Consider the following 17,605-nt stretch of genomic DNA (forward strand, 5'->3'; position numbering starts at 1 on the left):
GAGGATCTGAACAGAGATTCTTCCAAGGAAGACGTACAGATGGCCAGGAAGCAGTGCAAAAGGGAACCCTTGTGAACTGCTGGAGGGTACTGTAAGTTGGTGCGGCCACTATAGAAAACAATATGGAGATTTCTAAAAAAAAGTTTCAAAACAGAACACCCAGGGGGCTTCCCTGGTGGCTCAGTGGTAAAGAATCTACGTGCTAATGCAGGAGACATGGGTTTGATCCCTGGTCTGGGAAGATCCCACATGGGGCAGAGGAAGTGAGCCTGTGCACCACATCTATTGAGCCTGAACTCTAGAAGTGCAACTACTGAAGCCCAGGCACTCTAGAGACTGTGCTCCACCACAAGAGAAACCACTGCAGTGAGAAGTCCATGCACCACAACTAGAGAAAAGCCTGCAAAACAACAAAGATCCAGCACAGCCAAAAATAAATAAAGTTATATGTATATATATGAAAAACCAGAACACTCAGATGATCCAGCAATTCCACTCCTGAGCATTTATCCAAAGAAAATGAACACACTAATTCAAAACAATATATGTACCCCAATGTTCACTGTAGTATCATGTACAAAAGCCAAGATAGAGAGGCAATCTAAGTGCCCATCAATAGATAAGTGGATTAAAAAGATGTGGTATGCACACATATGTATTTCGGCCATAAAAAGGAATGAACTCTTGCCATTTGCAGTGACATGTATGGACCCAAATGATTTTATGCTAAGTGAAATAAGTTAGAGAAATACAAATACTATATGATTTCATTGCTATGCAGAGTCTAAAAAACAAAACAAATGAACAGACATTAAGTCAGAAACAGACTCATAGATACAGAGAACACACAGATGGCTGCCAGAAGGGAGAGGATGGGGTGGGGGGGAAGGAAAGAAACAGGTGAAAGAGATTAAGAGGTACAAACTTCCAGATGGAAAATAGATGAATCAAAGGGATGAAATGTACAGGGTGGGGAATACAGCCAATGAGTAATAATATCCTGGTATGGTAACAGACCACAACCAGACTTAACTCAGGGGTCATTTTGAAATTTCTAGAAATATTGAATCATTATGTAGTGTCAAGGAACTAACATGGTGTCGTAGGTCAATAATACTTCAAAAACCAAACAAGCATGCAAACTCACAGAAAGAGAGATCAGATTTTTGGTTACCAAAGGTAAGGATGGGGTTGGAGAAGGGGAAATAGGAAGAAGGCAATCAAAAGGTTAAAAACTTCCAGGTGTAAAATAAGTAAGGACTAAGTATGTAATGTGGGCTTCCCTGGTAGCTCAGATGGTAAAGAATCTGCCAGCAATGTAGGAGACCTGGATTCCATCCCTGGGTCAGGAAGATGCCCTGGAGGAGGGAATGGCAACCCAATCCAGTATTCTCGCCTGGGGAATTCCATGGACAGACCGTGGGGTCGCAAAGAGTCGGACACAACTGAGCGATCAGCACACACACACAAGTATGTAACGTACAACATGATAAATATAATCAACATGGTATATGTTATATACGCAAGTTGTTAAGAAAAGAAGTCCTAAAGGTCCTCATCATGATATTTTTTCCATTTCTTTAATTTTGTATCCATACATGATGATGGATGTTCACTAAACTATTTGTGATGTTGATTTCATGATGTATGTAAATTAAACCATATGCTGTCTATAGATACAGTTTAAGTCCATTATATCTCAATAAAACTGGTAGGAAAAAAGAAACCTATGACTATCTCCAATATGACATATGTGGAGACTGAGCTCAGACCAGTCAAGTTACTTGTCCAAAGTCACCTACTAGGTAAATGCAGAGTAGGATTAGAAACCCACTCTCACACACAGGAATACTAACACACGATGGGGCTACATCTTCGGAAAAGAGCAACAGCCTCTGAAGGACACCCCTCCCTTCTGGGTCTTCAAAGCAGCTGCTGAGGTCAGAGGGCCTTCATCTCTCCTCCCCCTGCTCCCCGCATACAGGCCCTCCCGCTGCAGAACCCAGCCCCACGGACACCCATCTCCCTTGCTGACCCCACAAGCTCACCCTTTGCCATATTTCTTTACACACAGCTTCTTCTTAAACCACCAGCCTGTCTGCAAAACTATCTGTAGCCTCAGCCAGACATAAATGGACCTGACCATCCAATTTCCATCTCCAAACCAAAGGAGACACACCTGGGAGCCTCAGGGAGAAGGAACAGGCACCAAAATGCCCAGATGACAGAGCTCCCCCACCCTTTCTCTGCCCAAGTAGTGGAGCGGAAAGAATGTCCATGCTGACTGCAGGATGCAGACATCAAATGACACTAGGAACCAGCATCAGCTAGACTCTGCAGTGTCCTCCCCGCCCTTTCACTGTATTTTTACTGTCTTTTCTGGTTCATCTGAATCATCTGGCTGCCCATATCCTGGCCCAGCAAACATTCCAATCCCTCCTTTCTGTTGCCACAGAGCAAACCCGGAAAAGAGATGCTGCTATTCCCCGGTTCAAGGGAGGCCAGTCCTCACTGCTTGAAGCAAGCAACTGGCATATGGCAGAAATGAGGCTGCAGCCCAGCTCCACCAGCAGTGATTAGGTCCAGCTGGGCTCCTCCTTGTGTCCAGCCAGGCAGCCACATCCCCAGGGAGGGCCTCAATTGGCCTTTGATGAGGGCAGCCAGAGGGAGCCCTGGTCTGACCAGAGCCTCACAGAAGCGGGTTTGTATGCAGAGAACAGGTCTGCCGCTGTCTGTCGCCTCCAGACACTGGGAACTTTGGAGGCCTTGACAAAGCAGCCCAGAATATACTGCCCTGCCCAGCGCAGGACAGCCCAGGCAGCTGCCCCACTGAGCCACATTAACTGAGCACCCAGTGGATGCGGAGCACAGGACGCACTTAAGCTGAGCCTCTGTTTTCAGAGCACTTTCTCCAAGGCTGGCTACTGAATCAAGGCATCCGGGTTGATTTCTAAATGCAGACTCCACTACTGAATTGACATCCATGAGGGGTGGGACCCAGGGATCTGTGTTTTTAGTAAGCATCCTGGTTTAGCCTGCAATCCGCTAAAATCTTAGTGGCTCTTGGAAATGCACTGGGCAATCAGGACTAAATCATATCACAATATTTACCAATGGAAGCAATATTTACCAACGTGGAAGCAATTGCAAGGTAATACACTGAAAACTGTTGGAAGCACAGAGCACCCTGGTTAACCCCAGGAGGTCCACGAGCAAGACATGGGAATTTGGCAATGGAACCACCTCCTCATCCCCGGAGAAGATACATCTGAACTGCCTCCTTGTCCACTCAGACCCCAGCTGCTGCAATCACATCCTTGGAGCCATGCTCCTAAGAACATGTCATTTCAAAACATGGTCTCCAATTCAGTCCAAGCGGGAGAGTCACTTACTTGTAGGTTTTGGTCCTATCCAGCCAGATGCCTGAGATCACAGCCCCAAGCATTCCTGCAAGGACGATGGTCAGGCCGATTCTTCCAGCATTCACCTCTTCACCCTGGGGAAACCACAGCCCCAAGGATCACTCAAGGATGGAACAAGACATCTGACAGGGCACGGTCACCAGGAGGCAAAGGGGTAAAGGCGAGTAACTGGGGTGCCATTACAGCCAATTCTCAGAAAGTAGCAGAACAAGACAAGCTGTAAAAAGCTGCCAGTAATTCTAGGGGAGGAAATCCTAGAATAACTGCTCCTCCTAATATGATATAATATAACCCTGGGTGTGGGTGCATGATACTGGATGCTGGGGGAAAACAAATTCTATCTTTAGAAACCACTTTTAGGTAGAGTTTTCAAAAATATAACCCTCTTAGGAACCCTTTATCATTATTCCATTTCACAGATGGAAAAATTGAAATATGTATATCCGAACATTCCATACTTGGGCTTTTTTCCCAGTTATCACTGTTTTAGAGGTAGGAAGATATTACATATGTTTGCGTGTTTATTAAGAGCCAGACACCATGCTGAGGGTTTTATATCATCATCGTATTTAATTCTCCTCATTGCCCACCAGGAGGTTAAGAATCAATATTCCCCATTTTACAGATGAAGACATCAAGGTACACTGAAATTAGCCTACTAGCCGAAGGTCATGAGGCCTTTATTAAGTGCAGAGGCAGGATTTGAACTCAGACCTGTCCACCTCCAACACTGGAACACTCACTCACCCATGGTGGCCCACCGTTCCCACGCTGAGACCCTTGACCTTCCGAAAGAGGGTTGGGCCTGACATCCCGACTGCAGGATACTCAGTGTCCATTTCCCAGTATTTAACCCTCCCTGGTTCTGGAGACATTTGCAACCTGCTTGCCGTTGAGCAACTAAGACTTTAACATTAAATCTTGCCCACATTTCACAACTTAATTGATTTCATAGGTGATTCTATGTGTATATATGTTTACCTACCATGTTGCCAGGCACCATGCTATGTACTTTACACATGTAAATCTTATGATTTACTTTCTAATTGCAAAATTAGTCTTTTAAAAAAAATAAAATTAAATTAATCTTTCAATAAATAACTAGACTTATTTTGCAGAAAAGAGCATGAGAGCTCAGAGGCTAACCAGCTCTCATACCGCTGAGAACCACCAGACCTGGGGCTGAGACCCAGGGCTGCCTCCCTCCAAATCCTGGAGCACACACCATACCACACCGCCTCCCCAGCTCCTGCCCAGACCCTAGACATCTCCTTCCCTCTGGCACTGGTCAGCTTAGGGAATGCCCTTACCGGATAGTGGAAGATCACCATGCGAGTCAGCAGAGTGGACAAGGCATAAAAAGCACCAGCATTCAGACCTGAAGGAAGGAGAGGGAAACACAGCATTAGGGTCACTGTCCTGCTGGGGTCATTGCTGGCTCTCCTCTCAGTGGTGAGAGAGGGAGGAAATTCTCATCCTTGTTGCCACTGAAGGTGGTGACCTCAGAGAAGAAGAAATACTACAGAACAACCCAAGGTAACCATTTTAACCTCTTTTTAGCCACACACCATTGCCCTCTCATCCCTTTATCCTGTGCTAAAAACACAGGCTCCAGGAAGTACACATTACTCCTAGGTCAGATCCACCTACATCCCTCCTAAGCACTGGCCTGAACTCACTGAACTACTGGACACCTTTCCACCTCCTCCTGATGACCTATGCCCTCTCCAGAATGCTCCAGACCTCTGACCCCTGACAACATTCCCATTCTCACCTGTTTTCACATCTCTCCAACTTTTCTTCTCAGACTCAACACCATACAAAGTCTTACATTTGAAACCAGAAGGGACCCTAAAGAACATTTAGATGACTCTCCTAATTCATTAATTTATCCAACAAATAAATGGAACACTTAGAACATTCTGTAAGAATCAATTTCCTTAGAGGATGAAGTCATTTTGTTCAAAGCCACACAATGACTTCGTAACTAATGTGAGACTAAAATGAATCCAAAGGAGAAGGACCTCCTCCCTTCCTTTCATGATAACAGTGATGGTGACGATGGTGGTGGTGATTGTGGTGGTGATGATGGTAGTGGTGGTGATCGTGGTGGAGACAGTGGTGGCGATCATGATGACCACAGTGGTGACGGTGATGGACATGGTGATGGTGAAATGGTAGTGGTGGTGATGGTGATGAGGCTCACACAGCCACCACTGGCACACTTGGCATTAGGTCCACTAAAAAGGATGTAAGACAGGACACGGTACCCAGGCAGGACACGGTACCCAGGCAGGGCAGCCTCAGGAATTGATGGTGATGGTTGATGGTGATGATGGTGGTAGTCATGGCAACAGCATACGCTTATGTACTAGGCACTTTTCTAAACATCTTACAGTCCTCATAACAACCCCAGAAAGTAGCTAATATATCCTCATTCCCATTTTATAGATAAGAAAAATGCACACACATTTAAAAAACAAATACAGAGGTCATTCTGGAAGACCCACCAGGGATCTTTTTAATTTCAGCTAATTTTGAGGCTCACAGGACTACCACGGGCACACCTGGCATTAGGGCCACTTAGAAGGATGTAAGACAGGACACGGTGCCCAGGCACGGCAGCCTCAGGCGCCCCCTTCTCTGGAGCCAGTCCACAGGACCCCAGGCCACAGACACTCAGAAGCCGTTCTCTTTTGCCCCCAAGCTGATGGCTCGGTGCAGGGAAACATGGGCATGGCCCCCACCCTGCCTTAACCCCTCCCAGGAGCCACGATAGTTGTAACTCATGCAGAGGCACGGTTGCCAGGGTCTCCATAAAGGACAGGCCAGTGGAAAGAGTCGCTGTGCTCAGAGAAACACAAAGAATGGCTTCCCAACAGGGGTGAGAAGATCCCCCAGCCCACTTGCAGTTCTTTCCATCGGAAGTAAAGTCGCCTAACTGCAGTTGACTTCCATTCTTTATCAGGTTCCCAGAGGAATGAGAGACAAAGTTAAGAAAAGTTCAAATTCTCCTGCAAAATGGGGGGGTTGGTTTGCCCTCCACACCATCACATGGGTGGTAAGAGGCAGGCTGCATTCGAACCCAGACTGAAGGGTGCTGGGTCCTCTAGCTTAAACACTCGATCTTACATCCTCACTGAACTGATCCTCAAAGACTTCCCCAGCTCAGCTCACTGGTAATTTCATGCCCAGACTCTCTGAGCAGGTCACCTCAGGGGTGCAACAAGGCTGAGCCCAGTGCCACCTCCTGAGGGGCACAGGGCCACAGTCGGTGCCCCAGACGTGTCATCAAGTATCACTATAGCTGCCACACTCAGGCTCTCAGCAACTTCTCAGATAACAAGCATACCTACACCTCACCTTCTTACCACACACCCAGCCACTTGGAAATTCCATTCCCAGGCCAAGAGAACCCACAAAGAGACACATTCCTGAAATGGTGTGCAAGAAGAATGAAACCAGCCCCCTTCCTGCCCCTCAGTTTAACAGGGCCAGGGGGCAGGGCACACGCCAGGTCAAGTTCAGCTTGGGCCCACCTGGGATGAACAAGGAGGGCAGAATCCCCAGGTGACTGAGAAATTATCCAAGAGGACTGGGAGCAAAAAACTAAACACCAGCACTTTCGTGACCCCAAAAAGCAGAGAAAGAAGCAGTGCAGAGGGGGCTGATCCAGGAGGTTGAGCAGCTTTGTGAAACTCAAAGGTTTAGGAAAATCTCTTCCAGATCAACAACCCCTGGGAGCTCGTTAGAGATGCAAATTGTGACCCCACCCGGACCTCCTGCTGTAGAAACTGGGAGTGGGGCTTTGGACGGTCTGTGTGAACAAGCCCTCCAGGTAATTCTGATAAAGCTCAGTATGAGACCCACTGGCTCAGCTAGACTAGTGTGATCTACCAATAACCATCCCCACCTCCCAGAGAGGAGACGGAATCAGGGCTAAGGCGGGCAGGGTGTGGAGGGGAGCAGGGGTTCACTCTGGAAGGCTGCCGTTCTTTCCAATTCTTTCTACACTCCAACCCTAAAGGAATTAGAAATTTCAAATCCCTTTTGAATCTAGACGTCCCTCGCCATATTGCCAAAGGTTGCCAGATACAGTTAAATGGCGTGAGTCCTCTTCACTGACTTCCCTGGTGGCTCATAAAGTAAGAGCGTCTGCCTGCAATGCGGGGGACCCGGGCTCGATCCCTGGGTCAGGAAGATCCCCTGGAGAAGGAAATGGCAACCCACTCTAGTACTCTTGCCTGGAAAATCCCATGGCTCTTGCCTGGAAAATCCCATGGATGCAGAAGCCTGGTAGGCTACAATCCATGGGGTCACAAAGAGTCGGACACAACTGAGCGACTTCACTTTCTTTCCCCTCCGCTGACCGAATCAAGGGGTCCAGCGTCCACACTAAAAGGCAGGAATGAAATTCATGCTCTGTCCTGTGCAAGACTACCTCTCCCAGGAATGCAGGTGACTGTGTTATAATTAAGTATGATTGTCCCTCAACAATGTAAGCCTAGCCAGGTCAGTGAAGTGCCTGTGGGGAAATGTGATCGCCCCTGAAAGGCCGGGTCATTCTTGTATCAGCCACCTGGGAGAGGTGCAGGTCCCTGAGGGGGTGGGCTTTAGGAAGGCAGAAGGGACTCTGAGTCCCTTGTGTCAAGGCTAAATTATTCAAATGGCAGTCTAGAGATCACCAGCATTTGTTTGTTTGTTTGTTCAGTCGCTCAGTAATGTCCGACTCTTTGCGACCCCATGAATCGCAGCACGCCAGGCCTCCCTGTCCATCACAAACTCCCGGAGTTTACTCAAACCCATGTCCATCGAGTTGGTGATGCCATCCAGCCATCTCATCCTCTGTCGTCCCCTTCTCCTCCTGCCCCCAATCCTTCCCAGCATCAAGGTCTTTTCCAATGAGTCAACTCTTTGCATCAGGGGGCCAAAGTATTGGAGTTTCAGCTTCAGCATCAGTCCTGCCAATAAACACCCAGGACTGATCTCCTTTAGGATGGACTGGTTGGATCTCCTTGCCGTCCAAGGGACTCTCAAGAGTCTTCTCCAACACCAAAGTTCAAAAGCATCAATTTTTCGGCACTCAGCTTTCTTCACAGTCCAACTCTCACATCCATACATGACCAATGGAAAAACCATAGCCTTGACCAGATGGACCTTTGTTGGCAAAGTAATGTCTCCGCTTTTTAAGGCCTTAGATTTTTAAAATGCAGATTTCTGAGCTCTACCGGGACCCACTTAATTTGATTCTCCTGGAATGAAGCTAGGAATTTGCATTTTAACAACCACAAGCACACACCCCCCCCCCCCCCCCGGGCATTTCTTAAACTCACTGAAAAGTTGACTAAATGGCCTTGGGCACAGGAAGATCACGGAGCAGGCCCAGACTCTGAGAGGCTGGGGTTTATACGTGGAGGCCGCTGGGAGGGGAAGGGGCTTCAAGACCCTGAGAATCACCCGTTACACACCCACATTACAGGTTCTCAACTCTGCTGCAAACTAGAATCTCCTGGAATGCTTGCAAAGGCAGATTCTCAGGCCCTCCCAGACTATCTGAATCTGACTTTGCAGAAGAGAGGCAGGGAATCCAGGCACACACCAGCCACAACCCAGGGATTCTACTCTCAGGCCAGAGTGGGAAACTCTGGTCCCAGATCTCATCTCTGGGTTCCGGTACTCTGTGCTCATTTCCCTTTGTCCTTCCTGAACCTGGAGTAAACTGTTGGTTTAAAGGGCCAGCCTGACCTCAGCAAAGCTCCAGGGAATCCCGGAAGGATTTGCTACCCACCCAGCATCTTGCTGGCATCTTGAGGGGGCACATAGCCCCTCTGAGGCCCATGTAGGGCGGTGTAAAGGCCTTGAGAGCCCCAGGGACAGGTGTCCTCAGGACACAGGTTGAGACTGGGAGTTCAGATGCCCAACCCTGCACAGACTCTTCATAAGCATAGCTTGAGTTCCAGGGAATTCAAACGGGAAGCAAAGGTTATTACTCTTTTTTAGAGAGACAAAGGATGGGCCCAGGATGAGTGAAGGTGGTATACTCAGCAATTAGCAGAGCTGACATCAAAAACTCAGACCTTATATTCCTTACGTACCCACTCTGAATTCACTGGCCCATCAATCAAGGCTATTACTCCAATACATGTCCACCCAGATCCAGCACATTTGTCCGTGAAATTCTATCAACTGCTTGATTCCCAACGACATGGTCTTAAGTGTTTATAATTCAGAGGAAAATATAAACATTATGTATCATATGGTTATGTGTGTCCTCAGTTGCTCAGTTGTGTCCATGGACTGTAGCCCACCAGGCTCTTCTGTCCATGGAATTTTCCGGGCAAAACACTGGAGTACATTGCCATTTCTTACCACAGGGTACTCCAGGGGATCTTCCCAACGCAGGGATCAAATCCGAGTTTCCTGCATCTCCTATATTGGCAGGCAGATTCTTTACCACTGAGCCACCTGGGAAGCCCTACACTAAATGGTTATACATGTATATAATTAAAGTATGAACCATTTCTCTGAGGTCTCAAAGCATTTAGTCGAATTTGTAGAGGGCCTTTTCTTTTTTGGTTGTGTGTGTCTTTTCAATTTGGAGCAAAGATTGTAGAAGAAGAAAGCAGGGATTCTCATGCAGATTGAGTGTCAAACAGTGCCTTTACATGACCTACAACCCTTAGAAAGACACATTAAGACTGAAACCTCATCATCCCCATGTCCCAAAGATGGCTGGTCAGTATAGGTAGGTCCTGCTTCTAACCCCTGGAACTCCAGATCCTCATCTTCAAAGAAAGCAAGCCCCAAGCAAACGGTCTGAGGACTGAATCTGAGGAAGGACATCCATCACCACCACCCCATCAGACATATCCAGAAGCCACTCAGGGAACTGAGGCTGAAAACAGAACCCCGGTTCTATCTCCAAGAGGCTCCCTTCTGCATGGACAGACAAAGTGGTGTGGTGGTTAGGAAGACAGGCTTTGGTCTCAGAAACAGACAGAAGTTTATACTAAGCTCTCTTGCTTACTACTGTTTAATCACAGGCAAGGAATTAAATCAGAGCCTCAGTTTCCTTAGGTATAAAATGGAGCAGTTAAGCACCTAAGTCACGGATTTCTTTTGAAGATTAAGTGAGATAATGTATATAAAGCACTTTACACGGTGCCTGACACACAGTAATGGCTCAATAACATTTTTTCCCAAATCTGTGATCAAGCCTAAGAATCATTTCCTAGTTGGCAAAGAGCTCTGTCACCAAGTCCAACTCTTTATTGAGAAAAGGCTTGTGTTTTTCTGATTACAACAAAATGTGTGCAAACAACCAGATTAGTTCAATTCCTCCTCACTGGGATTGCCCCAGGCTTTTGAGAAAATGTTAAGAAATTCTATTTTTTGAAACTGGACACTTTTAATATAATGTCATCCCTACAAATGAGATTCTTCTCCTTCCCCCAAACTTGTTGCTGTTGTTCTTTGTTCAATAACCTTCTTGGACTCATTTTGTAACATCTGTGTCCTCTGTCATGTGCAACCACTGGTTTCTGCTCTACTAACTTAGTTTAGGGCTAATGATTAGACAGAGATTTCCTTAAATATCTTAAGCCCATAAGTCTCCCCACTTTGCTGAGGACCTCTATGTATTCATTGGGATTCGCCTGTGATGCTTCAGCAGGGTGGTGCCAACTCTGCCCTAGCCTTCACTTTCCCCTTACCCAGAGCTTCATGTGCAGCCAGAGGTGAGACTTTAGCACTTCCCTGGGTCTTTCCCAGGCATGTGCACAACTCTGGGCATGCAGATTTCTAGACTGCTGAGAATATGTCAGAGGTTTCCAAAGCCCCCTGGTTATCTCATTCTCCAGATTTTCCTTTCAAGATCTTTGGCCAGCCTCTTGATGACCCCAACTGGTATCGCAACCTCAGGCATTTGTGATGTTAAACAGTGACTGCTTTTAATAAATACCCTGGACATAGTGATTTCCCACTGGGAAAACTCTGAGTCAGGTCAAATATAGGCAAATCCTCTGAATGGAGCCTTTCCAGGGAAACGGAAGTCAAATAAACAGTGAGCCAGGGATAGGACTTTGTTGGGGGGCGGGGGGGCTCCAAAATTGTTTGGCCCCCTCCAGTGGCTGTGAGGTTGCTAGTTTTCACAGCTATCACGTCTGGGAAGCTGCTGGTTTTCAAGGCTACCACAGCGTCTGGAAGGGAGGATTGGAATAGAACAAGTTAAAACACAAAGCTTGCTCAGTTCAGTTCAGTTCAGTAGCTCAGTAGTATCTGACTCCTTGCGACCCCATGACCACAGCACGCCAGGGCCTCCCTGTCCATCACCAACTCCCGGAGTCTACCCAAACCCATGTCCATCGAGTTGGTGATGCCATCCAGCCATCTCATCCTCTGTCGTCCCCTTCTCCTCCTGCCCCCAATCCCTCCCAGCATTAGGGCCTTTTCCAATGAGTCAACTCTTTGCATCAGGGGGCCAAAGTATTGGAGTTTCAGCTTCAGCATCAGTCCTTCCAATGAACACCCAGGACTGATCTCCTTTAGGATAGACTGGTTGGATCTCCTTGCCGTCCAAGGGACTCTCAAGAGTCTTCTCCAACACCACAGTTCAAAAGCATCAATTTTTCAGTGCTCAGCTTTCTTCACAGTCCAACTCTCACATCCATACATGACTACTGGAAAAACCATAGCCTTGACTAGATGGACCTTTGTTGGCAAAGTAATGGCTCTGCTTTTAACTATGCTATCTAGATTGGTCATAACTTTCCTTCCAAGGAGTAAGTGTCTTTTAATATCATGGCTGCAATCACCATCTGCAGTGATTTTGGAGCCAGGAAAAATAAAGTCTGACACTGCTTCCACTGTTTCCCCATCTATTTCCCATGAAGTGATGGGACCGGATGCCATGATTTTAGTTTTCTGAATGTTGAGCTTTAAACCAACTTTTTCACTCTCCTCCTTCACTTTCATCAAGATACTTTTTAGTTCCTCTTCACTTTCTGCCATAAGGGTGGTGTCATCTGCATGTCTAAGGTTATTGATATTTCTCCGGGCAATCTTGATTCTAGCTTGTGCTTCTTCCAGCCCAGCGTTTGTCATGATGTACTCTGCATATAACTTAAGCAAGCAGGGTGACAATATACAGCCTTGATGTACTCCTTTTCCTATTTGGAAACAGTCTGTTGTTCCATGTCCTGTTCTAACTGTTGCTTCCTGACCTGCATACAGGTTTGTCAAGAGGCAGGTCAGATGGTCTGGTATTCCCATCTCTTTCAGAATTTTCCACAGTTTATTGTGATCCACACAGTCAAAGGCTTTGGCATAGTCAATACACAGAAATAGATGTTTTTTCTGGAACTCTCTTGTTTTTTTGATGATCCTGAATGTTGGCAATTTGATCTCTGGTTCCTCTGCCTTTTCTAAAACCAGCTTGAACATCTGGAAGTTCACGGTTCATGTATTGCTGTAGCCTGGCTTGGAGAATTTTGAGCATTACTTTACTAGTGTGTGAGATGAGTGCAATTGTGCAGCAGTTTGAACATTCTTTGGCATTGCCTTTCTTTGGGATTGGAATGAAAACTGACCTTCTCCAGTCCTATGGCCACTGCTGAGTTTTCCAAATTTGCTGGTATATTGAGTGCAGCACTTTCACAGCATCATCTTTCAGGATTTGAAATAACTCAACTGGAATTCCATCACCTCTACTAGCTTTGTTCGTAGTGATGCTTTCTAAGGCCCACTTGACTTCACAGTCCAGGATGTCTGGCTCTAGGTGAGGGATCACACCATCGTGATTATATAAGTCATGAAGATCTTTTTTGTATAGTTCTTTGTATTCTTGCCACCTCTTCTTAATATCTTCTGCTTCTGTTAGGTCCATACCATTTCTGCCCTTTATTGAGCCCATTTTTGCATGAAATGTTTCCTTGGTATCTCTAATTTTCTTGAAGAGATCTCTAGTCTTTCCCATTTTGTTGTTTTCCTCTATTTCTTTGCACTGATCGCTGAGTAAGGCTTTTTTAATCTCTCCTTGCTATTCCTTGGAACTCTGCATTCAGATGGGAATATCTTTCCTTTTCTCCTTTGCTTTTTGCTTCCCTTCTTTTCACAGCTATTTGTAAGGCCTCCTCAGATAGCCATTTTGCTTTTTTGCATTTCTTTTCCATGGGGATGGTCTTAATCCCTATCTCCTGTACAATGTCATGAACCTCCATCCATAGTTCTTCAGGCACTCTGTTTATCAAATCTAGTCCCTTAAATCTATTTCTCACTTCCACTGTATAATCATAAGGGATTTGATTTAGGTCATACCTGAATGGTCTAGTGGTTTTCCCTACTTTCTTCAATTTAAGTCTGAATTTGGCAATAAGGAGTTCATGATCTGAGCCACAGTCAGCTCCTGGTCTTGTTTTTGCTGACTGTATAGAGTTTCTCCATCTTTGGCTGCAAAGAATATAATCAATCTGACTTTGGTGTTGACCATCTGGTGATGTCCATGTGTAGAGTCTTCTCTTGTGTTGTTGGAAGAGGGTGATTGCTATGACCAGTGCATTCTCTTGGCAAAACTCTATCAGCCTTTGCCCTGCTTCATTCTGTACTCCAAGGCCAAATTTGCCTGTTACTCTGGGTGTTTCCTGACTTCCTACTTTTGCATTCCAGTCTCCTACAATAAAAAGGACATCTTTTTTGGGTGTTAGTTCTAAAAGGTCTTGTAGGTCTTCATAGAACCGTTCAACTTCAACTTCCTCAGCATTACTGGTTGGGGCATAGGCTTGGATTACCGTGATATTGAATGGTTTGCCTTGGAAACGAACAGAGATCATTCTGTCATTTTTGAGATTGCATCCAAGTACTGCATTTCAGACTCTTTTGTTGACCATGATGGCTACTCCATTTCTTCTAAGGGATTCCTGCCCACAGTAGTAGATATAATGGTCATTTGAGTTAAATTCACCCATTCCAGTCCATCTTAGTTCACTGATTCCTAGAAAGTCGACGTTCACTCTTGCCATCTCCTGTTTGACCACTTCCAATTTGCCTTGATTCATGGACCTAACATTCCAGGTTCCTATGCAATATTGCTCTTTACAGCATCGGACCTTGCTTCCATCACCAGTCCCATCCACAAGTGGGTATTGTTTTTGCTTTGGCTCCATCCCTTCATCCTTTCTGGAGTTATTTCTCCACTGATCTCCAGTAGCATATTGGGCACCTACCGACCTGGGGAGTTCCTCTTTCAGTGTCCTATCATTTTGCCTTTTCATACTGTTCATGGGGTTCTCAAGGCAAGAATACTGAAGTGGTTTGCCATTCCCTTCTCCAGTGGACCACATTCTGTCAGACCTCTCCACCATGACCTGTCCTTCTTGGGTGGCCCCACATGGCATGGCTTAGTCTCATTGAGTTAGACAAGGCTGTGGTCCTGTGATCAGATTGGCTAGTTTTCTATTATGGTTTCAGTGTGTCTGCCCTCTGATGCCCTCTCTCAGCACCTACTTATCGGGTTTCTCTTACCTTGGACGTGGGGGTATCTCTTCACGGCTGCTCCAGCAAAGTGCAGCCGCTGCTCCTTACCGCTGCTTTACCATTATTTAGCCATTTGTCTTGAACAGATGCTCGTTGGGTTAAGCCTTTAGTCAAGAACCCTGAAATAACTGATGCTGATAATGTCTGCCAGTGTTTTTGTTTTCATGGAGGATCAGAAGATCTACAGTCCTCACTCCATCATCCCAGAAGTGTTAACCCATTTATTCTCTGTGTTATCACTTAACCAGATAGATAAGGAAGAGTATCCAGAACTACAGAATTAACACCATTCTGCCAGACTGAAGGCCATAGATGCAACCAGCTGTGCAAGACGGAAGGAAAAGAAGCCGCTTTGCCCCACAGCATGGCCCAGAGCCGAGTCCATATCAAACAGTGCTGCTCCTCGTACATTTTGTTATTTCTTACTTTCATGGGTCAGTGACCTGACCCTGCCATCAACAGCCTCTAGCACCGAAGAGCGAAACCTCTGGAATGAGGTCCCTGCCTGGTTAATACCACCATCACCAATCTCACTCACAGACGATATTTATTAAGCAGTTATCTGCCTTAGAATTCCATGGTAGGTCTCAAATGCCCTGTCGTCGAATGCAATAAGGTTTATGGTGGTCAAAGGCTGATGCACTCAAGACGTTTAATTCTAGGGAAAAGGGAAAGTTCTGAGAAGCATGGAATCCTGAGTCTGGAAGGGAACCAAAAGATCATCACATTTCAGTTCAGTCACTCAGTCGTGTCCGACTCTTTGCGACCCCATGGACTGCAGCACGCCAGGTATCCCTGTCCATCACCAACTCCCAGAGTTCACCCAAACCCATGTCCATTGAGTCGGTGATGCCATCCAACCATCTCATCTTCTGTCGTCCCCTTCTCCTCCTGCCTTCAATCTCTCCCAGCATCAGGGTCTTTTCTAATGAGCCAGTTCTTCACATCAGGTGGCCAAAGTTTCACTATGCTTCTACAGCCTGATATTCCCCACAATATCCCCACTAAGTGGTTGGTTCTACCTACACTTGAATATCTCTCAGTGGTGAGCAACTCCACTTTATCACCATTTTTATCTTTAGTTGGCCACCCTGAGAATTAGAAACTTTGTTCTGGAATGAATGCAGACACATTCAGAAGTGAGAAGGTGGAGAAAGGGAGGATTGGTCACAGACCTTGAAGACTGACATGGATACCGTGGGCTATTTCATCTAACCCATTCATATGTCTGAAAATCAGGTGTGCCTCTCTAACGTGGATGATACCACCTCTTATCTAATACCTCAGCAGCTAAACACTTTAATTCAGGTAAAGGGCATTGATAAGCTTAAAATGAAGCCCTGGCAAAATTCAAGGAAGGAGTACAGACAATCATGGTTAAGGCTTTGGAGTCTGACAAATCTGTTTGAATCCTAGCTCTGCCCTTTAAAAGCTGTGTGTTCTTGAGGTATTACTTAATCTCTCTGAGTTTGTTTCCTCATCTGTTAAAATGGGAAAAATGATACCACTTACCGCACACTGATGTGGTGGGAGTTAAATAAAAAAAATCTTGGCACATAGTAAATGTTATTATTGTTGAAAGACACATGGTTAGGGTGCCTAGAGAAAACCTAAGCTTATAGCCAAGTCATTGGAAAAGACCCTGATGCTGGGAAAGAGGAGGAGAAGGGGATGAGATGGTTGGATGGCATCACCGACTTGATGGACATAAGTTTGAGCAGGCTCCAAGAGACAGTGAAGGACAGAGAAGCCTGGCAAGCTGCAGTTCTTGGGGTTGTAAAGAGTCGGACACGACTGAGCAACTGAACAACAAATAGCCAACTGGGATTCCACTAAGAATAAGTCATGTTAAACCAATCTCACATCTTTTTTTCTCCTGGCTATTGAGCATGATATACTCTCATGATTTTAATCACACCACACTGGAGGGTTACATGGGCAGAGTGAATAGGGTAGAGCTGGGTGGATCTGTAAAGACACCTTTAATGGAATGCCCTGAGATTGTGTCCTTGCCCTGGTCTGGGACAACATTACCATCAATCATTTGAAAGAAGATGCTGCAAACACCGTGCGGGAAAGGTAAGCCAATATGCCAGCAAAAAGACTGACACTTACCTTACCAAAGCCAAGAAAATTACATGAACTGTGGATGTTGTCTTGCATTCAGGCAAAAAGGGAGCCAAGTTAGAAGATGAAGGATTGGCTGGGGAGTGATTCACGTAGTAAGACTCATGTAAACATCCATCCATACATTCATTCAATCACCCATCTAACAACTGTTGGAGTACCTACACCAGGCTATAATTCCTCCTATTGCTGAGGAATTATACAGGTAAAAAGACACAAATCCCTACTCTCAGGGAGTTCCTAGTTTGCGGGAAAAGAGATCTGGAAATGACTTGTCATGTCTGACTCTGCAACCCTACGGACTGTAGCCCACCAGGCTCCTCCGTCCATGGAATTTTCCCAGCAAGAGTACTGGAGAGGGTTGCCATTTCCTTCTCCAAAGATATACTAAGAACAGCACAATGAACAGTCACCTAACACCGCTTTACAGCAGACATACCGGGATGAGACTTGGAGGATCAGCCGGCATGTTGCCGGGCGACTTGACAGGGGAAGGAATGGTTTCCTAGGTGAACTTAAAGGAACAG

At 46.0% G+C, this 17,605-nt stretch overlaps 1 protein-coding gene across 4 annotated transcripts in view; it reads right to left on the reverse strand.

Moving 5' to 3' along the window:
* LOC122705441 (feline leukemia virus subgroup C receptor-related protein 2) overlaps window positions 1-17,605 on the reverse strand; it is a 61,261-nt gene that overhangs the window by 10,130 nt on the left and 33,526 nt on the right. For all 4 annotated transcript variants that reach the window (XM_043920828.1, XM_043920827.1, XM_043920830.1 and 1 more), the window contains exons 4-5: window positions 4,733-4,800; window positions 3,393-3,496 (exon numbers count right to left, since the gene is read on the reverse strand). In XM_043920828.1, coding sequence (XP_043776763.1) covers window positions 3,393-3,496; window positions 4,733-4,800 — 172 coding nt within the window. The remainder of the gene's footprint in view (window positions 1-3,392; window positions 3,497-4,732; window positions 4,801-17,605) is intronic.

Source organism: Cervus elaphus, chromosome 12, assembly GCF_910594005.1.
Source record: "Cervus elaphus chromosome 12, mCerEla1.1, whole genome shotgun sequence".
NCBI lineage: Eukaryota > Metazoa > Chordata > Mammalia > Artiodactyla > Cervidae > Cervus > Cervus elaphus.